This window comes from Equus przewalskii, chromosome 3, assembly GCF_037783145.1.
Source record: "Equus przewalskii isolate Varuska chromosome 3, EquPr2, whole genome shotgun sequence".
NCBI classification, from domain to species: domain Eukaryota; kingdom Metazoa; phylum Chordata; class Mammalia; order Perissodactyla; family Equidae; genus Equus; species Equus przewalskii.
Window position 1 is genome coordinate 45,004,715 of NC_091833.1, and position 24,583 is coordinate 45,029,297.

General features: G+C 36.9%; 1 protein-coding gene across 1 annotated transcript in view; it reads right to left on the reverse strand.

Moving 5' to 3' along the window:
- GRID2 (glutamate ionotropic receptor delta type subunit 2) overlaps window positions 1-24,583 on the reverse strand; it is a 1,375,518-nt gene that overhangs the window by 342,339 nt on the left and 1,008,596 nt on the right. Inside the window, exon 9 of the mRNA XM_070612619.1 lies at window positions 10,502-10,603. Coding sequence (XP_070468720.1) covers window positions 10,502-10,603 — 102 coding nt within the window. The remainder of the gene's footprint in view (window positions 1-10,501; window positions 10,604-24,583) is intronic.

Below are 24,583 nucleotides of genomic sequence, written 5' to 3' on the forward strand. Positions count from 1 at the left end.
GCAGCTTCTGGTGTTCTCCACTTACATCTGTTGTCTTGGAACCTCTGCCCTTGGAGCAAGGTGGAGTGATGGTGATCAAGGCCCCAGTATTCCAGGCCACATCTTGGATAGAGACTGCATCCTATGGATGGGAAATGAGTGGAGAGAGGGAGCTCCCAAACTCTTGGCCACATTTATCAGGAATTTAGCCTCTCCAAATTGGAGTTGGAGGGTGTAAGAAATGCAAGCAGCCTGTCCTTCCAGTTGAGATAGCCCTTGATTGGGAACTTAGGGAAGAGGGAACCCCATCTTCTTGGCCAAACCTGCTTGGAGTGAAGCCTCCATCAAGTTAAGCAGGGCGAGGGGTGAGGTGGAAGGGAAGGAGCAGGATGAGGCTCAGATGCCACAGACTCTTGTTGTATTTACTGAGTTTTAGTAGATTTTCTTGAAAGTGTTATTTCATTTTCTGAATGCTCTTAGGAAAATTTCCAGAGACTTTAAATGGATTTATTTGTTTGTTCTCGCATCTTTGTTTGTTTTACTGTGGAGTGGGTCCGTGGAACTCCTCACCCTGCCACCTTAGAAGTGAAACTCCTCTACGGACAGTGTTCTTCACCACAATGCTCTACTGTGTACTTTCAATGTAGCATTTATTACATAGCATTTACCATATTTTATTGAAACTTTCAGTTTATTTTATTTAGCATCTACTGGAAATTTCCTCAGCCAGAGGTGTCATTTTTGCCTGAAGCCCTGAACCACATTTTATCATTTATAAACTCTCCCAAAGGAGCTCTCTTCAGACGTGGCTATGGGAGCTACCAGAGCACGCCATCAACTCCATTCCCATCTCCCTGCTGTGAGGGTCTGCCCAGTGGACCCTCTCATCATGCTTACTCTCCCAGCCCCCAACTTTGCCTCTAGGTTCAGGAGGCTCAAAGGCTGAGACCTTGGGAAAGCTTAAACCTCTGAGAAGGTTCACAATGCTGAAAGCCTAAGTTGCAAAAACTTGGACAATGTTCTTAGCAAAATATAAGGACAACGATATGTCAGAGCATTGCTACAAGTATTTTATTAGTCATATATTAACATGTAGAGTCTATTTAAAGCTAGCCTGGAAAAAAACACAATTCCTATGAGACAATATAATTAACATACAGGCTTTTAAAAGTTTTTAGTTTATAATTTGGGGCTTTTTTTTTTGTACTGGGTTTTTTGCTTTTTTTATTTTTTCTCTAGAAAGCACCAGCTTCACCAGCAGTGAGAGTTGCTGTGGTTCTCCTCAGCAGGTTTTCAAATTAACATAACAGTGACTAGGCCTACAAGTCATGATTCTACAGTTTATGCTTGTCTTCCTTAGCATCCTTTAAATAATTTCCCATACAATCTAAAGATTGACGACAATGATTAATTATGCTTTCATGATCACTCATGCTCATTTTTTCTTTTCTTTAGTTAATTTACAAATCATTGTTCCACTGCAGAGATAAGTACATAGTATGTCTAGAAACACTATGCATGTTGCTAACTGCTTTCACATAATTTAACCTATTTAATCTCATAATAACCCTGTATGGCAAGTTTTACTATTCCTCTTTTACAGACAGAAAAATTGAGGTTCAGAATAGCTCCTTGATTCCTTAAATTCAATGATATATTAAGTGGAAAAGCTGGAACCTGAAATCTTTTGACTGTAAGTCTGTTACTCTTTGCAGTATATGCCAATGCTTCTTATTTGAGTGTGTTGAGGAGAAAAGGCAATGAAATGGGATGAAGTACTTTCAATAAGAAAACTAATCACATAACATCTTATACCCATTAGAATGGCTATAATCACCAAAACAAAAAAACAACAAATGTTGGAGAGATTGTAGAGAAAAGAGAACTCTCATACACTGCTGGTGGGAATGCAAACTGGTGCAGCCACTGTGGAAAACAGTATGGAGATTTCTCAAAAAATTAAAAATAGAAATACCATATGACCCAGCTATCTAACTACTGGGTATTTACCCAAAGAACTGAAAATCAACAATTCAAAGAGACTTATGCACCCCTATGTTCATTGCAGCATTGTTTACAATAGCCAAGATGTGGAAGCAACCCAAGTGCCCACTGATGGATTATTGGATAAAGAAGATGTTGTATATACATACAATGGAATACTACTCAGCCATAAAAAAAAGACAAAACCGTCCCATTCACAATCACATGGATGAACCTTGAGGGAATCATGTTAAGTGAAATAAGCCAGACAGAGAAAGACAAACACCATATGATTTCACTTATATGTGGCAAATAAATAAACTTACAGATAAAGAGAATAAACTAGTGAATACTGGGGAAGGGGGGTGGAGGGTGGGCACAAGGGGTGAAGGGGTATACTTATAAGGTGTATGACAAACAATAATGTACAACTGAGATCTCACTATGCTATAAGCTATTATGACCACAATAAAAAAAATTAATGAGAAAAAAAGAAAACTAATCACATATTACCTATTTGGTTAAAAACTATATCTAGAGAAAGCCAAGTACATTGCTTGATCTTTCACTGATATATATATAAATTACTGTATCTAACATTCATACTTTCTTGTCTTTATACAAATTGAGAATTTGTTGCCTAGATATCAGTCACAACATCCCTTAACATGAAGAAAAAAAAACAAAGGTACTTTGTACTTGTATTTAATATAAACAGTTTAAACTTTTTAAATTTCTAAAGAGTCACAATCCAAGCGAAGACAAGAGGTAGTTTTTTCCTTCTATTTGGATGGCTGTTTCCTTAGAGGATCGTGAACTACACAGTTGCACCCTATTTTACCCTTTTCTCCCTTTATCCATTATACTGATTTTGTCTAATTCTGTGCTTCCCACAGACGGTGGGAAAATGAATTATGAAATATTAGTCCACGTGGAAAGGAAAACCTTGTAGAACAAAAGCCAAACAACAACTTCCGCTAAGACCAAGAGGATATTAAATGATTGTATATCATTTGTAACTTGTCGTCAAATGTGGACTTGCTATTTCATAATATGAATGATTCTTGATATTTTGAATTAAAACTTTGTACTTCTTTACCTTAAAAGCATGAAGTATTTGAACACACCGTAAATGGTTTAAGTCATTTCCTAGTATCAACTGCGTCAAAAGATCTAATGGTCTTGATTCGTTTGGTTTCTGAAAATAATTCTTTATGCTCTTTATATTTAATACTGAGTCTAAATGTAAAATTTTAGGCAGTAGATCACAATTATAGAGCTTATAGGACAACATTGGTCAAAAAGCATATAGATTTTATATGATTATGTTACTGTTCATTTTGAACTTTAATTACCTAAAGATGCAACTTGGGTTTTACTTATGTGTAACCATCTTGTTGCCCATATCCTGTCTCCATCTTCCATCCTCCAAGTTTTTTCTGTGAGGCATCTAGGACATATATAAAGATCTTTCACATTTTGAGAACCATGACTCAGGCGGCTCTCCTTCAGGAACGTGTTTCTAGATCTCCCCAGTCTAGCTCTTCGTTAGTGTCTTTCTTTGGATGTTGTCAATATTCCTTAGTAGATGTCATGTTCTATTACAGCAACGACTATGTCTATTTTGTTTACCTCTGCATCTCTAGCACTTAGCATAATGCTTAACATAGAGAGGATGCTGAATAAATGCCGGGTAATGGGAAGGCTAAGGACCCACTACAGCAACTCTGAATGGGGCAGGCAGTTTGAGTAGGAATATAGTAAAACTAGTTACCTGAGGAGGTAGAGAGGTGGAAGGTATCCACTCCTACCTCCCTCACAAGAGTGGATGGAGGGAGGGAATTCTTGGAGAAGTAAATAGCTTAGAGTCTACAAAACCTAAAGGAGGCTGGGCTTTTTCAGCCATTTAGGGTTTGATTTGTGAGGAGAGATGGACCTAGTTATGGTGTTTTTGGAGCTTTGGGAAGTCTGAGAAACCAGGTGTTCTCCAGGAGAGAACAGTGAGAAGCATGAGGCTTAGTGACTTGTTCAAGATGTAAATGAAACAGATAAAAGAGGTCCCCAGCATTCCACCGAGGTGTCTGGACAGTTCACCAAGGTGAAATAAAGGGAAGACGATTCAGGGATGAAATCGTATGCTGAAATCAATAATACTTATCAGTTTAGGATCTCCTTTGCTATCTCTCCTGTAAATTTGGACTTAGTGGATAAAAGTCAAAGAATGAGGAATCCTAAGACCACCTATTCAGGCATAGCCTTGTGTCTTTCCCCATTCTTATTTTTTTAATCACATATAGAGTTCTTTATTTCTTTGCTTCTCTCTCTCTTTCTTTCTGTCTCTATCTCTGTCTCTGTGTCTCTCTCTCACACACAAACACACACACCCCTTCAGTCTATCAAAGTATTTTAATTTGTCCATTCAGCAAATATTTACTGACCTGCTTCTATATACCAGGCTTTGTAAGTGAAAACCAACTTTGTGTCTTACTGGTACTTACAATTAAGGGGGGGAGGGGAGGCGCTAATGCTAATGAATGATAAAAAAATGACAAATGACAAAAAATTAATATGGAGTTACAAAGAATTCTAAATGAAAGAACACAGTGAAATGAGGAATTAAATTGTCCTGTAAGCCCATGAATCTGGGCCTGGATGTCACTGCTGAGATTAGATCACGAAAAGACTGTGATTTTTGTATCTGTCTGTCTGTTTTGTTCTCTCAACTTTATCATTCTTTCTCAGCCTCCCCAAAATGTATTTAATTCTGAGTTCCTCACACTCACACACAGGTTCTATTTTCTGATAGAGGACTCAGTAATTTTGCTACAGTGGTTTATATGGAGCTCCTTGAAAGCAGGAACTATGTTGTGTTTATCTTTCCCTCTTTGGAATGCAGCTCAATGCTTGGCTTACAATATACGTTCAATAAATAGTTGTTGAGTGAAGGCTAACAGTTTAGGGTACACTGTATAACTATATAGTGATGTTTTACCTTTCTCTGATCTCAGATAACATGTAAATTTTCACAGGGAAATAAGGCCTGCTGAAAAAATTCCAAGAGAGACTAATAATAGGGAAATATTTTAGGAAAAGGAAATTTCTCTTAAAATGATAACTCAGTAGGCAGCTGCCTGCTATGCCCTTCCAATAGTGAGTTGCTTGGGGAAACTTCCCTTTCTCTCAACACGTAGTTGGGACCTTGCTTTATGTGGTATTGTTTTGAGATAAGCTGCCTTTGTGTATTTTCTACTTTTATCTTTCTCTGCCTATAGTGACAGTTTTAGTTTAGAGTGTAATATTTTCATTGTTATTACTGTCCTATTTTTTCAATTGACTTCATTTCTTACTGTTATTTCTTTTCTATTACGGGTATTCTTTAAAATAGTCTCTCTCTTATGATGGCTTCTTGCCCAATCCTATTGAATTTGTCTTTCCAGGAATATTTATTAACAATTAATTTTGTAAAAATACCATCCACATATTATTTAATCTAAAATGTTTCAATTGTAAGATCCACAATTGTTTTACCTACCATTAATAAAGACAAAAAATACTTCCAGTTATAATTACAAGGAGACATCAGTTAAAAGACGCATCCTGATTTCAGAGATAGTAAACTGTGAAAAATTTTATGTTTTTGAATTTATAAAATACAGAAAAATCACCACCACAGCTTGACTATAAACTTCCAATATAATATAATTAAATATAATTTTATATAAATATAATTTCATATATTTATACAAAGTTATTTAATTATTTTTATAGTAGTTTTAGGCAAGGAGTACTATGTTGTATATTTAATGTAAGATGATGGCACTGTACCTTTTCAAATAATATTCTGAGAGCTTTAGAAGATATCCTGCTGGAATGAAACTCCCAAAAGTCAGTATGTTTGTCTGTTTTGTGTGAGCCCCAAACATCTAGAAGAAGGCACTCAATAAACATTTCTCAAATGAATTGATGAGTGAATTCATGTTTCATTAGAGGTGCCATGTGCCCATTTTAAGCAAAACCAAATCAAGCAAATAGGAATTATTAATCAGTGAGCTCCTGCTATGTTTTTGAGATATCTTCTATTTCTTCTTGCAGCACAGCTTCTCAAGACCTTCTTTTCATTGGTGCTAATTTCTTTCCATTTTATTTTCATAAGTATTATGATAATATTTACTACTCAGTGATGTTTCTAATAACTTTTTGTGAATTACCGTGAAAAAAATTGAATGACTGGGCCAGCCTCGGTGGCCTAGTGGTTAAGTTCAGCATGCCCTGCTTCAGTGGACTGGGTTCGGTTCCTGGGTGCAGACCTATACCACTCATCTTTCAGCAGCCATGTTGTGGCAGTGGCTCAGATACAAAAAAATGAAAAAGAGGAAGATTGACAATAGATGTTAGCTCATGGTCAATCTTCCTCAGGAAAAAAAAAATTGAATGACATAATTAGTCATTTATGGCTATCCATACTTATACAACTTAGTAAGTTAAAAGGAAAAAAAATAATCTTAATAAGTGCCTTATAGTAATACACTTGGTCCACTTGGTAAGAAGTTAAGATAAGTGGGCCAAATATGGAAACAAAGAGGTTAATAGAAGGACCAAGCTTGCAGGGTCTGAATTTTATTCTCATTCTTTCTTTTCCTCAATTTCTACAACATTTGTCTGTGTCTTCGGTGATGGTTGAATATGTGATGCTATTTAGAAAAATGTTCCTAAGTTACCAATCTAGTAATATTTGCAATCTCAGTAGTTATATCATATTTAATTTAAAACTAATGTGAATTCATTCTGATTCCAAAGGCAGAATATCAGAGTGGCTAAGGACTTGGCCTCTGGAACCAGGATCTCTGACTTTTGTGAGCTATACGGACACGGAAATTTAGTTAACTCTTTTGTATCCTATTTTCATCCTTTTAATGTAATTGATACATCTCTTGTAGGGTTTTAATAAGGATTAAATAAGTTAACACATGTGAAGTTCTTAAAAGGTGTTACCAAATAGTAGACACTGGTGTTGGTTTCCGGATCCACCATGCCCTTCACTGCCCTGCTCTGTGTTCGAGGAGGCTGACCTTCATGGTCTGCGTTACTTATGCTCCCTTGCCCTCTGACTTCTGGTTGAATTTGCAAGTGGAGACAATGAAACGAAATGGAGAGGAGGAATGACACTGAGGTAACCTCTCTCTTCATTTCATCACTGTCTGACTGTGGTTTTGGCAATGACTCTTTTTCTCCACCCTCTTCCTATACCAAAGATCACAGCTGCTCTTGAGTGGTCTCTCTCCCACCGCTCCAGCCATTGCCAGGTCTGTCAATACTGCTCCTGCTTCATGCCCCATCAGTCTTCAAGGTAGTCAAGGCTTGCTGTGCATCCAGGCCCTGGCTCTTCAACACCCATTGTTGATTCCTTTAACCCCATTTACATCTTTGTTAATAATCCCTTTATTTAATTCTCTTCAATTAACCATTTGACTGTATCATTTATTTGCCCTTGGGATCATAAACAATATAGCACTGAATTATTTAGTTTAAGATAAACATTAGATTATTTCTTTCAAGTCAATGAAGTATCCTTAATAGTAATATGAATGGGGGTTTCAAACGTAGGTAAGGAAGATCAATTTTATTAACCTGTGTGTCATTAATATCATAATTTGCCTAAAAAGCAAAGTAAGGGATGTGTGGAAGTGGGACTAGGTTGCAGTTAGAATGAAGTAAAGGCTGAGAAATCCTTCTTCAGGGGCCTTAGACGTGGGCCCTCCCTTCTCTTTCTGCCTTCTCAGGGTGGTGTTTAGGTGGCCAAATAAAGTCTAGTATAAACCAAATCTGAGTTTCAGGGTTTAGTGGGCATCAATATTTTGGAGTTGCTAGGTGGGTTGAGGGGAGAGCGATTCTTCGTGTTGGGTGGAAGAAGCTCATAATGCCATATAAGTAACAGCTAGACCTGGAAAGATGTTTGTAGGAAATAAATAAGAAGGTTGTGGCAGGTTTCCATTCAGTAAGAAGTACATGAAGAATCAAGAAGCCTACAAAATATTAAGTACCACGTTTGTATATTGTGGGAGTGTAATAAGTGGAACAACATTTTACTCAACTGGGCACGCAACTGATAAATCCACACTGCATCACAGAAGACCTGGGGAAACATACTGTTTCCATATCTCCATTCACTAACCATGCTCAAGATCTGTGCAGGGCAAGCTGGCAGGAAACAGAGACCATTGTGAGTCACGAAGGTGAGACTGGGGCATGCAGGCATTAACACTGTGTGAAGCAATACAATTTCACGCACAAAATAGCAATCATTTTGTTCAGCCGGGAAATGAATGTAAAATAACTGGTCCTATGAAACTTTCCCAATCAAACTCACTTTGACCTTATTCAGAGTTAAGCATTTCCAACTCTCAAGTCAAGTAAAATCCTACAGATACTTTTATTCTCATGCTTATCACAGTAGGGGTAGAAGGAGTATAATATAACATCAAGAGGGAAGAGGTTAAAAGGCCTGGAGTCAGACTTCCTGGGTTTGAATCCCAACTCAACATACTATCTGTATAATCTTCCACTTTTTTTTCAACCTCTGGATTTCTTAGTTTCATCTACCACATTCTTGGGATCAGAATAGTGTCCATTTCTTAGAAACACTGTGAGGACTGAATAAGATAATACAAGTAAACAACTTAGTAGAATATCTGGCACATAGTAAGGCTTAATAAATCATATCTGTTTCGTTGTATGTGCATCACTCCAACAAGATTCTATGACTGCTTTGAAGTATGAATATACCTATAAGATGAATAACACGCATTTCTATGTATTATTCATCTTATATCTATTAACAAGTCTACAGTAAGTACTAAATAAATATTTGCTTAATAAGTAAATGAGGTTAGCTTGCCTTAAAATATGAATCTCAAAGACCAAAACAAAGCACATATATTATCTTTCATCGCAGTTGTCACCTGAGTTTGCATATTAATCACTAGAGAAGAGACCATTAATAGTTTACTGTATTTTAAATGCCTGTCTTTTTTTTAATATTAGCACATAGCCACATCCTTGAGTACATACAGAACACCTTCACATTTAAGTTGTGAAGTATTCATGTTATAATCATCTGCCAAAAAAGTGAAAATCTTATTAAAATAATAACTAGGAATAAATTACAGGCACCAAAAAGGGGGGACAGACTATTCATTTGAATTTCCTTTTACAGAAATATCAGATATCCTTTTTTTAGACAATGAAATTATGTTGACTCTATTTAATTTGTACTAAACAATGGACAAAGGGCAGCCATTGCTGTTATAAACTTTGATAAACATCCAATTAGCATCAATATATCACAAAAACTGCTTCTCCTGTTTACTAATTCTACATTTTTTTTAGCCTATAGGAAAGACTTTTTCAAATTTAAAAACAAGCAGGCTTTTCTGAAGAAGAATAAAGTTAATAACTATGGACTATTAGGTTTTGATGTGTATTATGAGGTAGCACCAGGCTAAACACATTGAAATAGTCAGGGAGAATGCATGTCTTCATGCTTTATGGCGATTTAGACAATACCCATTTGAGTATTTTACTATTTAAGAATATTTCTCTTGATGTATTATTTTATATGTTTATTAGGAGAGAAAAATAATAATATATGGAATAATGACAATAGTTACCATTTTGATTTCCTAATAACTAAATGGAACTGCAATAAATGTTTCACATGTATAATCCAGTTAATATTTCAAGAATCACTAGATTATAAGCTCCATAAAGATAGAATCATATCTGTCTGTTTTATTCATCAGTGTCCCCAGTAATCAGCACTGAGCTTGAATACAGTGGATACTCAATAAATATTTATTAAACAATCTGATGATCTTTCCTTTGAAGTAGGTCCTTACTAGAAATTATTGTCTTAGTCTGATAATGTTTCAGTATCACTGAACGTGGCACATTTTATCAAATCTACTTCCTTTGGCATGGTTATCTCCATTTATGCATACTATACAGTTTTGTGTGTGAGTGTCGGGGGGGGGGAGGTCAGGAAGAGTGGCGCTGAGCTAACATCTGTGCCAATCTTGCTCTATTTTAGGTGGGACGCTGCCACAGTGTGGCCTGATCAGCACTGCTAGGTCAGTGCCAGGGATCCAAATCTGCGAACCCCTGGCCGCCGAAGCAGAGAATGCAAACTTAACCACCATGCCACCGGGCCGACCCCTACACTATGCAGTTTCAGTGAGAAAACGTCTGAGGGATACCTTTACTTTATCATATGTAGGAATCTGGAGAAGGATGGAAATTTGGCCTAAAATGTCTAAAAAGTTGTTGACAAATCACTGTAATTAAAGGAAAAGCCTGCAAAAATCTGATTCTGATCCACATAAATTGAAGGCTAAAATTATGACCATTAAAAATATCTCAGAAAGCATAGTCAGGATTTATTCAAAGCTCTTTTAAGACTGTGGCGTCAGTGAATAAAACATAAAGAACTGAGAGATAAAGTAACCTCTTTAAGCCAAGACCACAAGGCTCTGATCAGACTCACCAGGACAGTCACCACACGTAGAACCACTCCACGCATGTTATTCTCCAGTTTCTTGTCAGTCAGTGACCCATTCAGCCCTGTGACAGGATTCCAGCATCCAAGCTGAAAGATAAAATAGCTTGGTCACTTTTCTGCCTGACGCACGGTCCAATCACCATGTGTAGGTCTTTCAGAGAACTGTGTGGTATCTCCTGGAGTAACTGGTATAGGAAGGGTCCTGTGCAGGTTTGCTTTTTTAATAGCAAATAAAGCAAACAGAAATGCCATTTCCTACTCTTAAATATCATCATATGGCATATGTCAGTACCCAACATGCTTTAGGAGACTCACTGAGGACTTCTAACTTATCGAGAAGTTATAAATACACCAATAACTCAGTCCCAGTAATGCCCTAATTGGAAAAATAATAGCACATATAATTCTAACATAATGTCTGTTCTAACATGTCAATTACTGCACAAGTTAGATTTTCTTATTGTTTCAATGGTTTTAATTAGGTCTTATACTGCTTTTATTGGGAAAAAAAAAACTGCAAGACTTTTAATGTGGTTAGAAGGGTTACTGCTTTTATTTGAGGAAAAAATCATGTATATGGCTTTGTTGTTTTCAAGTACTCACAGGACATAAAACAATATAATTTGCCTTTGTTGTCAGTGCTATCAATTTCTTTGGAATATTTTGGCAGCAGCCTTTCCCTTAAAGTTTTAGAATGATTCACTGCTCTTTACTCTCCAAAATACTGGTTTAACTTTACATCCACATGTAGTTCTCATCTCCTGTAATATCGAAATCTGAGGGCTACCAGTTTAAAAATTACTGCCTATAAATCTCAACAGGATAAAAATTGATGACTCTCAATTCAGAAATAAAGAGAAAAGAAAGCGATGCTGTGACTTGAATTAGCAGATAACTGTGCAAGGAGCAAAGCTGCAAAGAGAATGTTGTAATGCATGTCTTGGGAAGAAATGTCACACTATTAATCCCGCAACCAGATCCATGAGCTTCACTTTTGGGAACCTGGCCCACATTTGCGTGTTTTAAAAATGTAACAGAACTTTAGTCATATTTGGAGACTGTTTTGATTAACTGAATGGTTTATAGGAGCACCTGCTTATTTGTGCTGCTTCCTCCTGAAGACTGTGATTTATTTCCTTGTATTGCATTTTGTTTGTTGCTCCCAAATTCATCAACATACTGGAAAACTCCCTCACAAACAAACGATTTAGCTGCTTCCTATTAAAAGTCAAGTTTCTCTTTGAGCTCCCCACAAGGTGTTTAATTAAGAAAACTAAAATGTACATAATATATCTTAAGAGAAGAGGATGTCACAATATAAGCAAAAATCCAGCTTTTTCCTTATTACGATAATTTGGAAAGGGATGCTAATTGTTGGTTTTGACTGTAGAAGCACATTAAATTCATACAATAATATGTCATTCTTAGTTACATAAAAAGTCTAATTAGAACTTAGATCCAATTAGCAATTCCAAATGTGTTGAAAGTCTAATTATCAGAGATAGTGTGGTCCTCTTGCCAAATTTCAAACCTTATGAAATTTCTTTTGAGCTTTTGTTCTCTTCTGAGGTCAACCAAAGTCTATCCTCAATTACATTCCTTGATGTGCACTTTTTCTAATTACTTCTTCAAGAAGATTTTACTTTCCTAGACCAAATAATATCAGTGGAAAAAGTGATCTATGATATTAAGTGAAGAGCTAAATTTCCAATGTGCTATCCACATTTTCCAATTCTATTACTTAATTCTAAGCTTAATGAATAGCTTTTAGGACATCATCTTGTTCATGAAAATATGTCTAAGCTACCAAAGTAAACACAGGGATTTCTTTTTTTCTCCCTTGGGGTTATTTTTTAAGCTTGGTGAACCTACTGTCAGTTTGCCTAAATAAATGACATCTAATAGTGCCAACTTGCCCATAGCATTTTGGTGTATTGACTAGTCGGAATATTTACTCCTGGAATAACAAGAAAACTCGCTGAGCAGTTCATTTCAACAATGCTCTGAACAAACATTTCAAAATGTTTAACTTTCAACATCTTCTTAATTATATCTTCCTTTAAACAAAACTGTAGTCAATGGTTTAAAAATTCTAAAGCACTCTTGTGTTTGAGAGTTTGAAATAACAGTAATATAAAAGTATTTGGAGTAGGGAGAGTAGGTGGCTATATCTTGTCTTCAGACCTAGGCAGTGACTTTAAACATTATTTGTGCCATACATGATGTTTCTTCTCATTTTTTTTAATGTTTGGCCAGATTCTCTCATATATATTACGAGACATAATTTTCTTCTCTGCTTGATGAAGGTTTTCCACTTTTCTGAAAGGTGAAAACTCTGTTTCTTTTCTTTCTTTCTTTCTTTTTTCTATCTGGGTCACATGTCTTTTGATCATAGCACTTGTAAAGTTGTTCCTGTTCTTAATAACGGCAGTCTAGATTTCAGGATTGGAAGCTCCTTTAACTTAACCAAGCTCTTCCTTCATATGCACAAACGCCAATGCTTAACGTTACTGAATGTCACCAAGGACACCAAGAGCCGGGATGTTCTGGCACAGAATTTCGAGGTAGAGAAAAGTTAGGATACAGAGTTTCCGAAAAACTAGAAATAAAATAAATCCACTCACCACATATTAACATGGACCATAACAAAGAAATTATTAAGAAGTTAAAATAATACTTATTTCCTGCATCAAATAGAATTATTTCTTTTTATTTGGCATACTTTCTATGTATCAGCCATGGTACTGAGCTCTTCATACATGATCTCATTTAAACCTAAAGATAACTTTACAAGATGGTGCCATTCCCTTATTATCTTACAAACATAGAAACTAAGGGCTCAACTAAGGTCACATAACTATTAAGAGAAGAAACTAGGATTTAAACTAGTGCTTTTTAAAGTCCAGATTCAGTGTTTTTAATTGCAGGGTTGTTTTATAGCTATAAATTCTTTTCATAAACATAATCTATTTAAGGTAGGTGGAGAAAATATTATTCCTATTTTATAGTCAAGGAAATTGAGGCTCAGAATTGTTAAATGGCTGGCTCAATATAATAGTGAATTCACATTTTGGCAATACAATTTAAAAGGCAAAATCATCATCATCATACTTTTTATAAAAGTTGTTATAACATGTACATAATGCACAGCATGTGCTAATCATCTGTCAGCTTTACTTATATCAATTAATTTACTTCTCAAAACCATGCCATGAGGAAGGTATCATTACTCCTCCCATTTTGTAGAAGGGGAAACTGAGGATTGAGAGGTTCTGCTCCTTCTACCGTGTTATCTTTTACCCACTCAAACAATCAAGAGGCAATGAGTAAAATAAGGAAAGGAGCAGAAAACTGAAGTGGACAAGAGACTCTCAAAAATATTTCTGGAAATCTCTACTTTGTGTGAGCAACTTACTAAAGATAAGACCTTTATCCTAAGGCCTGATTATGCTCCTCAAAGTGTATACCAAAGATGAATGAGGAAATAAACAACAGCAACACACAGAGGAAATGTTGATTATCCACATTTCTAGAAAGATTTCTCAAGTTTTAAGATTCCTTAATTTCTGTTCATATCCATTCATCTCCCTGAGGTTCACTTCAAGCTACTGTTTGATTGTAATAACTCCTTCCAATAATAAACAATAAAAATGAGTTTGGTTCACATAGATCCAAATTGAATTTGTATCTACAGTGGGTCATATTCCCTGCAGCATAGCAAGATCGACAGGCATAGTGTTTGATAAAAACTGAAAGAATTTCACTTAGGTTCAAGTGTGAGACTTATCAACTTCTCTGGTTTCATTGTTTGAAATTTCATTAACTTGACTTCTCTGGCTATGTGCAGAAGGTTATTTTTGTCTGGTTGTGTTTTTGTTTCTGTTTTTTTTTTTTAAATAATGAGACCAGAGACTAGTAAGGATAATGCACACAAAATCTCATAATACTATCTATTCAGCTGAGCACTTTCTAAGTCAAAAATAATAAAAGTGGCCCCTGCAGTACATGAGATTTACAGAAAGTCATACTCCCTGATGGCAAGGCAAGAGTCACTGTCTTCCATGGTCTGGCAGTCGAGAGAAAATTTAGAAGAGATAAAAAATTTAAAGACCAATTTAATTTCCTTTCAAGTACAGTATATCGATTTCCTATAGTATTTTCTGGTTATTGCCTTAGGTCATTTTAAAACCTTAAAAATGCTTAATGCTTTAATTATATCCTTCATTGGAGCTTTAGCAATAATAATCTTGTAGCTTTCTGTCAAAATCAATGTAATATCTTGTGTTCAACAAACTGGTTGACGTATTTGTGCAAGAGCAGTAGCAGGCTCCTAACAGGATGTGTATGTCATTAGTAAATGACCACGTTTTAGGCATTTACTCTATTTACCTCAATGTTCTCACTTTCCATTTGTCCATGGGCTTTAAAGGATGACATTTGACTTGGGTTTTACATCACTATCTTTCAGGCAGTGTTACAATGTCAAAAAGAGCTGAATTGTTCAACTTTAATTTTACGCTCAATAGTTTGTAGGCTTTAATAACAGGAGTCAGGAGAGCTCTTAATTGAATACCAAATGGAATTCCCTACATTTATTAGCTTGTACTCATATGGAACAAATGAAGCCTGGCTATGGTTCCCAAGCTCCAGCTGCAGGACACAGAATATCCACTGCACTGGGGGTTGTGTGCTTCTGGCCACTACAGTTCCTTTATTTGCCTCCTCAGACTTCAAAGACAAAGAGGGAACAACAAAGGCATAGGCGAAGTAGCTGAAACCTAATCATTTAGAAATGCATTTATTTGGTAGATATCACTTCTGTAATGGGATAGAAAGTGTAAAAAAATACACATAGAATGTCGACTCAGATACATGTCTTATATCGTTAAATTGGAATATTTTCCTCTTGGACATGTATAGGAATGCAGTGTGCCAGCAATCCCTCCAATAACAATTTTCTTTATGGTATTTCCACCGGTAAAATAGGTTCCATTTGTAAGACTTACTCCCTAGGGGATGATTATTTCCTCCGAAGATTCTATTCCTACAGCCTGGTCATGACCATGAAGTAGTAGTCGTTCTTTAGATTAAGGAGAACACCCTTAGCACTTGAGTTTCCTTCAGGAGGAAACATCTTTGAAAAGTCAGAAAAAGAAAAATCACCTGATTTGAGTGCCTATATCTCCCTGCATTGCTGCTGAAAACGAAAACTTCTGTACTATGTAACAGCCTACATACACAACAAGATGAACTTAACTGATTTCCACAAGTGAGAAATACAAGCATGAGAAGCAGTATATATATAACAAAATAGCTCAAAGGTGTTTCATGAGGCCATAATAACCACTCTCGGTTATCAAGTGGCATTTAACTTACATAATGATATTCTACTATTATTATGTTTCCCGTCTTTCTACAATTCTTCTTGGTGTAAAACTACTATCACACTATACTTAGAGGCGATATATCGTAGTGGTTAAGATCAGAAACTCTAGATCCAAGCTGCTTAGGTTGAAGCACCTGCCCTGACACTTGCTAGGTGTGTGCCATTGGGCCTCAGTTTTCTCACCTCTGAAGAGTAAAATGGAAAGAGCAAAAATAACCTCCTCACAGGCCTTGTGAGACTATTAACTAACTTAATATATGTCAAGTGTTTAGAAGTGTTCTTGGCACTTAAAAACTCAGAAGTCTTCATTATCGTTATTCGTATATAATCAGCATTTTTTCGTTCCTTGCTCAGCCTCATGATCTGGAGTCCCTTACTGGTTTCAGTGATGGAGCGTCCTTCTAAAGCTGTGGTTCTCAACTTTGGCTAAATCTTAGAATCACCAGAAAACTTTAAAAAATTCTGATGCCCCAGCCTAAGCCAAGATCAATTAAATTAGAATCTCCTGGGATGGGACCCAGGTGCCAGTAGTTCCTAAGGCTTTCCAGGTGATTTCAATCTGTAGCCAAGGCTGAGAAACACTGCTCTAAAACTTGCCCTAACATCCAGGGAATGTAATCCCATAGAATGGCTACTTAACCTTATTGACTCAAGACATCCTTTTTTACTGACTTCCTCTGCAAGAGCTAACTAGGGACACTTTCTCAAATCAACGAGCTATTTTATTTTTCTTGTTTTAAATAGGATAGGAAGCTATAAACTCTGTGAAGCTGAATGATGTCTACTGTGCTACTGTTGTACCCCTAGCCCTTATCACAGTATTGATGTATTGGTACATGGTAGCTCCTATAGATATCTGAAAAATGAATACACGAATTAAAACTCCTGGTGTCCTCTTTATCCTTCTAGCTTGTTGTCTCTCCAGTTCAAGTTGAATGAAAAAACAAAATACCCCCAATCTGAGATTATGTTCTACTATCTTATTGTTCCGCTGACAATTTTCGTGATTCTTCAGGGTGATTCCCCTCTCTCAAATTCTGTTAGCTTTCCTTTTCTTTCCAACCAGAATATTATTTTTTTCTAAGAATATTTTAGCATTTAATGATTACAACCAGATAAAAGTCGCTTGATTTTTTCTCTTTTGTCCTGTCTTACCTTGAGATGTTTTCAAGGGGACCTTCATTTTAAAATCACATTAGAATTTTCGGTCTTTTTTATCTCCTCTATTAATCAACCAATTAAGGTCAGAGGCACCATCTTAATCATCTTTGTGTGCCCAGTGCCTATTACAATGTTTTCTACAAGTAAAATAATTATTTTTTATGTAACTTACAGGGTTTAATGTAAAGCATTCCTATCGCTCTTTAGAACTTTGTCCCCAGAAAATCTAACATCTCAAGCCCAGACATTTGAGTCCTACTATCCCTTCAATATCTCTGCTTAGATATCTCAAAGATGTCTCAAAGCTATATACTATCCCTATATACCATCTACTATCCCTTCAATGTATCTGCTTAGATATCTCAAGGACACCTGAAATATCTATAAGGTTAAGCTCATAATATACCCCTACCATCCAATCCAGTCCCACTAGACAGAAACCAACATGTCAGTTTTACCACCTTTATAGCCAATCCATTGAAAGTATACCAGTTTCACCTCCTTAAAAATAATCTCTTGAATCCGTTTAATTCCATCTCCTTGCCACCATCCTAGTCCAAGCTAATTTTATAGCTTCTCTTTTACAATCTTTACACTGCAAACATAAACATAAACTTAGATATGATGTCCTCTGCTTAAAATATTTCCATAGTTTTCCACTGTTCTCAAGATAAAGATCAAACTTCTAATGTGGCTGACCAGGACTTGTATGATTTGTCACTATTTACATCACAGTCTTATGTCATATCACATTCTCTTTCATTCTTTGAACTCCAAGCACACAAGTCTTCCTTCAGTTTAAGTAAGACAATCCTCCTGCTTAAGGATATAAACATTGTTTACCAAGCATTGAAGTGTATCAGAACCACGTGGAAAGCTTAAAAATAACCTCAGTACCAAAGCTATACTCCATGCCAATTAAATTAGAATTTCTGGACACAAGATCCAGGCATCAATATTTTGTTTTAAAGTTTCCAAGGTGATTCCAAAGTATTGCCAAATTTGAGAACCAATGGTTTTGAACACACAGTTTTCTTTGATTGGAAGGATCTTAGACGCCTGACATTAATCAATGAGTTGCTGAATTCACTCTTACTCATTCTTTAGATCTCAATACAGTGATAGCTTAGGGTAACCCTTCCCTAACCACTTGTCTCCACCCCCAGGTGAGCTCATGTCACTCCAATACAGCATCATGTCCTCTCTTTTATGGTAATATCACAGTTAAATTCCTTAATCTGTGTGTTACATGATTAACATTTATTGCCCCAGTTATCTATAAGTTTCCATGGGATCAGGAAAAAACTGCCATTTTGTTCTTCCCACCTTATTAAAGACCTAATTCCTGGCACAAAGTGGGGCTTCAACTTTTTATTGAATACCAAAAAAATTTAGGTGAATTTTAAACAAGAGGCTTAATATATCTTGCAGAGATTGTTGATTTTCTTAAATGATGCCTTAATTGAGGATCTCAACATATAGCTAAGAGACTGTGCTGCCACCTAATAGCTGAGCATTTTTTTTTTTTTTAATTTGAAATGTGGATTTGGAACTGTCGTTCTTCCTGGGTGCAGGGAGGATGAGCTCTGCATAACAAAGATCAAGGAATTGTTTTCAAAGCCTCAATATGAGGGATGATACTATTACCTAAACCTGTAGAGAAAAAAGTAAAGCGTCATATTAGAGTTATAATTTGAACAATTATATAATAAAAACAATAGCGATGATAAGCATAAGAGTAATACGCAACCTATGATAGGTGCTTCTTATATTCCAGGCCTCATTTTAAGGCAAGTACCTATACTATCTCGCTGAAAAGAGAACCACAAGATCCCCATGAAATATAAACTTATGAAACTTGGGGGATGAAACGTTACTCATCTAGGAGAAAGCCCTCTCAAGAATACAGAAGCCTCTTCAGCCTGGTTCCTGGCCAAAAACCTATGAAAGATGTCTTAGGCCTGACCATAGGCAATTCTGAAGGCTCTACCTGACAGGCCTGCTGAAGGGAGCTGCAGTCAAGGACTCAGGCGCCTAGGCCGGCCATGCTTTCATGCAGTTTCTGCATGCTTAATCCCTCGCTTCAGAGGCCTCTCTACTGGCGCCCTGGGCTGAGGCCTTCCACAGGAGTCTCTGCTGAGCCCATCCTGATCAAGGGAGGGAGGAACCTGGAAAACACTTTTCTCCATTCTGACTTAAAACTCAGGACTTGTCCATTCCCAGCCCTTGCCCTCTCCTTCTCCACCCAGCTCCCAGGTCCATGAAACTGCAGGGGGCTTCTCATCAGGGTTCCCTCAGGCAGTGAGACAATTTCCCCCTCTGTGCTGGTGCAACTGACCCTCGCCTGGTGCCTGGTGCCTGGTGCAGTTCTCTGGGGAAGAATGAAACACTGGAGGAGCTAGGACCTTCTTTCTAGGCTTGCTTTTCCCATGGCAGTAAGTGAATAAAGGCTTAGTTGTTACCGTCATTTTGGCTTGTTGTCTTAATCGACTACTCCCACACCTGGCAGCTGGGCTCTGTCCAGCTCAGCTCTTGACATCTCTCATTTTATAATGAGTGCTCACATTTCTTGAAGGCTCTATGAGGCAAGCATTGTGCCAAGCCCTGGATATTATTTAATTTACTTTTTGCTATTATCCTATCAAGTGGGTACTATAATTATCCCAATTTTGACAGATGAGGAAATTGAGGATTAGAAAGATTAACTGACCTGCTCCAGGTCACTCTGGTAGCAAGTGACACAGTCAGGATCTGAACCCGGGCAGTTTAGGCTCAGAAACCACCAGGTCCTTCTGACCTCAATCAGTAAGATACTTTTACAGAGAAGAATAGAACAAGGGCATGTAGACAGTCCTAACAGTTTCCGAGTGCTCATTTCCTCAGTTTAGCTCTATTTGTGCTTTTGGGTCCTGGAGAAACTGAAATTTCCTTATGATAAACCCATCTCTTTTTTTTTTTTTTTGAGAAAGATTAGCCCTGAGCTAACATCTACTGCCAATCCTCCTCTTTTTGCTGACGGAGACTGGCCCTGAGCTAACATCCGTGCCCATCTTCCTCTACTTTATATGTGGGACGCCTCCCACAGCATGGCTTCATGAGCCATGCTTAGGTCTGTACCCGGGATCAGAACCAGTGAACTCTGGGCTGCTGAAGTGGAACATGCGCACTTAACCGCTGCGCCATAGGGCCGGCCCCTGATAAACCCCTCTTTTTTTGCCTCAACTATTCGAGTTGGATTTCTGTCACACAGAACCAAAAGATTTATAGCTAATATACATGGATGTTGTGCTAGATTTTGTGAATGCTTTCTATGACCAAGTCAATGTAGGAAAAAGAAAATATTTTTGAAAGAGTAGGCAAAAAGTAAAGCACTTTGGACTGGTATTTGAAGGCCTAGGTATTCGAAGTAGTTCACTTCAAGTAAGAATCAACCTTTTTGAGTCTTAGTGTTTTCATCTGAAAATGAAATTGTTTGTTAATGTAAATGAATTCTAAGCTCTTTTCTCACAACTCACAGCTTATTAGTGATTGGGTCTATTTTGTGGATATTTTCTGATAATATGAGCAAACCAATTTAAAATATATATAAAGCCAGGGCTGGCCTGGTGGCTGAGTGGTTAAGTTCGCGCGCTCAGCTGCAGGCGGCCCAGTGTTTCATTGGTTCGAAGCCTGGGCGCAGACATGGCACTGCTCATCAAACCACGCTGAGGCAGCGTCCCACATGCCACAACTAGAAGGACACACAATGAAGAATAGACAACTATGTACCAGGGGGCTTTGGGGAGAAAAAAGGAAAAAACAATCTTTAAAATATATGTATATATATATATATATACACACACACACAACATAAAGCTAATAAGACTTATTGATACTTATAAAGAGGAAACTCATGGAATCAGTTACATCCCCCTATTAAAATACAAGTTCCATGAAAGTAAAGGTCTTTGGTTGTATTTACTGATGCAGACCAAGCACTGATATAGTTCAAACACATTAAATCTTTGTTGAAAAAATGAATGGGTCTTATTTTTCTCAAAGAATGAATTAAATCTCAGTGCCTAGAGAATTTTGTGGCATGCAGGTTTTATCTCAAGGTGAAGGATAAATCAGTTAATCTCATAAAATCCTGTCTAGCTTTGTGATTTGACAATTGTTTAATATGTCTGGATATATACCAAGAGTCATTTCTGTGATGGACAAGAGAGGATTTCTCATTCAAATCTTCCAAGTAACTCTCCCTATAAGCAGTACAATCAGCCACTGCAATCAGTTTATCTGATGCTGATGCTGACATGACACTTTTGTCTAGGTCACCATGTAATTCTTCCTTTCCGGCTCCTTCTTTATCAGATGCCTGGGCCTATGCTCAAAATGAGGATGGGGCGCTTGGGTTTCATGGGTAACTGTGAATCATCAAATGATTGACTATGTCTCTGAGCATTCTGATCAGCTTTGGAGACAATTTTTATTTCATTGCAGAATATTGCAAACATTTAAGCAATTGAGACACCCATAAATCAGGCATGTTTAAAAATGCTAGCATATTTTTTAAAAGACCTGTTATTTCTTTGTGGATTTATGTGTACTTTTAATTACTCTTTTTAAATTAGTGATCCTGAATATGTTTCCTTATATATACTATCATTGGCAATTATTAGCTATAACCACACATGTGTGATAAGCATAAGAAAAGGCAGGGGCAATTGGAACAGGTCAGGACTAACTTATCACAGTAACCTGCAAGGGATTTAGCAATAAATAATCTAGTGGACACTAAAACAACACTGTGTATAGTTTAAATACATTATTCTCCCATCACTCAACTTTTATAATAAAGAAGACACTTATTTATTAAATACCCGCTGTGCTGATGTTATGGGATACAAAGAAACATAGAACATCGTCTTTCACCTCCAAGGGTTTATGATCTTTTTGAAATGACAAAGCAGGAAAATTTTTAAAAGAAAAAATTGTAACAAATTCCACTAAGCAGTATTTTAGTAATTCTCAAAAGACTGATATAAATAATAAGTGTTCAGTATTTAAAGAAGGGAGGTATTTGCAAGAAAGGATCAGACTTCATCAAAGAAAATGATTAGAAAAAGCAAAGCATTGTCTAGCAATTTGTCTGCAAGAGCGCCATGGACAATCCCTCTTACGTGTGAGCATGCATAACAATCCTTCATCAAGAGGTAGGGTCCATTTCCCCTCTCCCTGACTCTGGGTAAGCTCTGTGACTCGTTTTCACCAATAGACTGCGGCAGAAGGGTGGATATAGGATTTCTGGGTCTGAGCCTTAGGAGGTCTTACAGCTTTTCTCTTTTCATTTTTGGAAGCCAACAATCAAGTTTAAAAAAATGCTGTGCTGGAATAATGAATAATGGGAGACTACGTGCAAAGAAAAAGGAGTCATATGGAAGGGAAGGGAAGGAAGGGACCTCAGCCGTCAGCTAGCAACAAGGACCCCGCCATGTGAGTGACGCCATCTTGGATCCTCTGATCCCAGCTGAGATATCCCGGACAATACCATGTGGAGCAGAGATGATTCATCCCCACCGAGCCCTGCCTGAATACTAGACATACCAAATCCTTAGAAATAAAATAGTTTTTTTTAAGCCAATAGGTTTTGGGGCGTTCTGCTATGCAGTAATAAATAATTGAGATGCACGGCTTATGGATAGTCAATGGTCACCTTTACCTCTGGAATTCACTGAACACCCAAGGTTTCTAGGAGGCAGTGGAAAATTGTACAAAAATGCACATATATAAGGAATATTTTTTTGGTTTCTCCAATACTTTCCTTTATATCTTAAAACTTTCCTAAAAAACAAAAAATGTTTCCTTACCTCACTTCAGACAGGCTTTCTGTATGCACTTTCATCCCTGTGGTACATGATTGAAACACTTTCAAAATTGTCTGTGCTTTGGAAAATAAGGCAAATTAGATGATGGTTTGTTTTCTAAGGCTGCCATAACAAATTACCCCAAATTCAGCAGTTTAAAACAACAGAAACTTGTTCTCCTGCAGTTCCAGAGAACAGAAGTCAAGGTGCTGTCAGGGCTGTGCTCTCTCCAAAGGCTCTGGGGAGAGTCTTTTCTCGCCTCTTCCAGCTTCCGGCAGCTCCAAGCAGTGCTTGACTTGGGGCTGTTTGACTCCAGTCTCTGTCTGTCTTTACACCACTATCTCCTCTTCTCCCTTCTCTGTCTCAAATCTCCCTCTGCCTTTCTCTTATAAAGACACTTGCCATCGGAAATGTGGCCCACCTGAATAATCTATGATGCTCTCATCTCAAAATCCTTATCTTATTTATATCTGCAAAGACCTTTTTTCCCAAATAAGGTCACATTCACAGGTCCCAGGGTTTAGTTCATGGACATATTCTTTTGGGGGGCAGGGACCATTCAACTCAGTACAGACGACAGTTCATAAATTCTCATTTTAGTATCAAGTTTTTTATCAGGCCTATTAGTTAAAACACAATGTCTTTAGGGAAAAAAGTAGTTTTATGAGCTCCATATCCATTGGGGACAGTTGATTTTTTGTACATATTGATTGATTTAAATTTCCTCAAATTAGAATTGAGAAAGCGCTTGCCGAACCGTGATGAGTTTGCTCTTGCAGCACCTCTGGAGTAAGTCTCCTGTGGCACTTATTATCTGGGGCATTATCCTAGCTGCTAGTCACTTACTTTTAGTCACTTACAATTCCCTCAGTAGAATTTTGAGCTCCTTGATAGCTAGAATCATCGTTTTATTCATTATAATACCTCCAGCATTTTTATATCACTTACATATAGTATACAATAAATGATTTTGATCCAAAATATTCATTTCTTTATTTTCAATAGATTGTACTTGATTTAATAGAAGTATTAGTGAGCTTATTATCCCTCAGACATATCCAGATGAATTTCAAATATACCTTTTTATCTGCTGTGGAGAAAAACAGTAGGAAGAGATCTCTCACTTTACTTCAATCTATGTTTGACTTTCTAAAGCCAACTGTAAAAAATGGAAGGGATAGCATAAGCTGTGTGTGATTACCTACAGTCAGACACAGATACTAAAATCAGAGTGAGTAAAAGTGGACTCACCTCAAATATTTTCAAATAACTTTTACAATCTGTATTTTTATCAATATGTTAATTCAATCAACATTTTGGCTGATCATTAATTCAACTCTTTTATATTTAAATATATAATTTGTCTTATTTATAACAGTAAGTAAAAAGAATAAAGCTTTAACAAAAGTTGGTGATTTACGTTATATATAATAAAACCTTACTATGAAAACATGATTTTCCATAGGTTTGTCTATCATATGCTCTATGTAAAGCATGCGTATTTCTTAAGACGTCTTTTCTCAATGTAGAGAATCACTAACCAGGTATCATTCTTGTCTTGCCAATCCTTAAGATCACCGGTTACTGAAAGTGAAATTGTGAATCAATCTTAGCCTTCTGTCCATAGTGGGAATCATTCAGGAGGTAACAGAGGAAGTCTCATAACGGGATGTT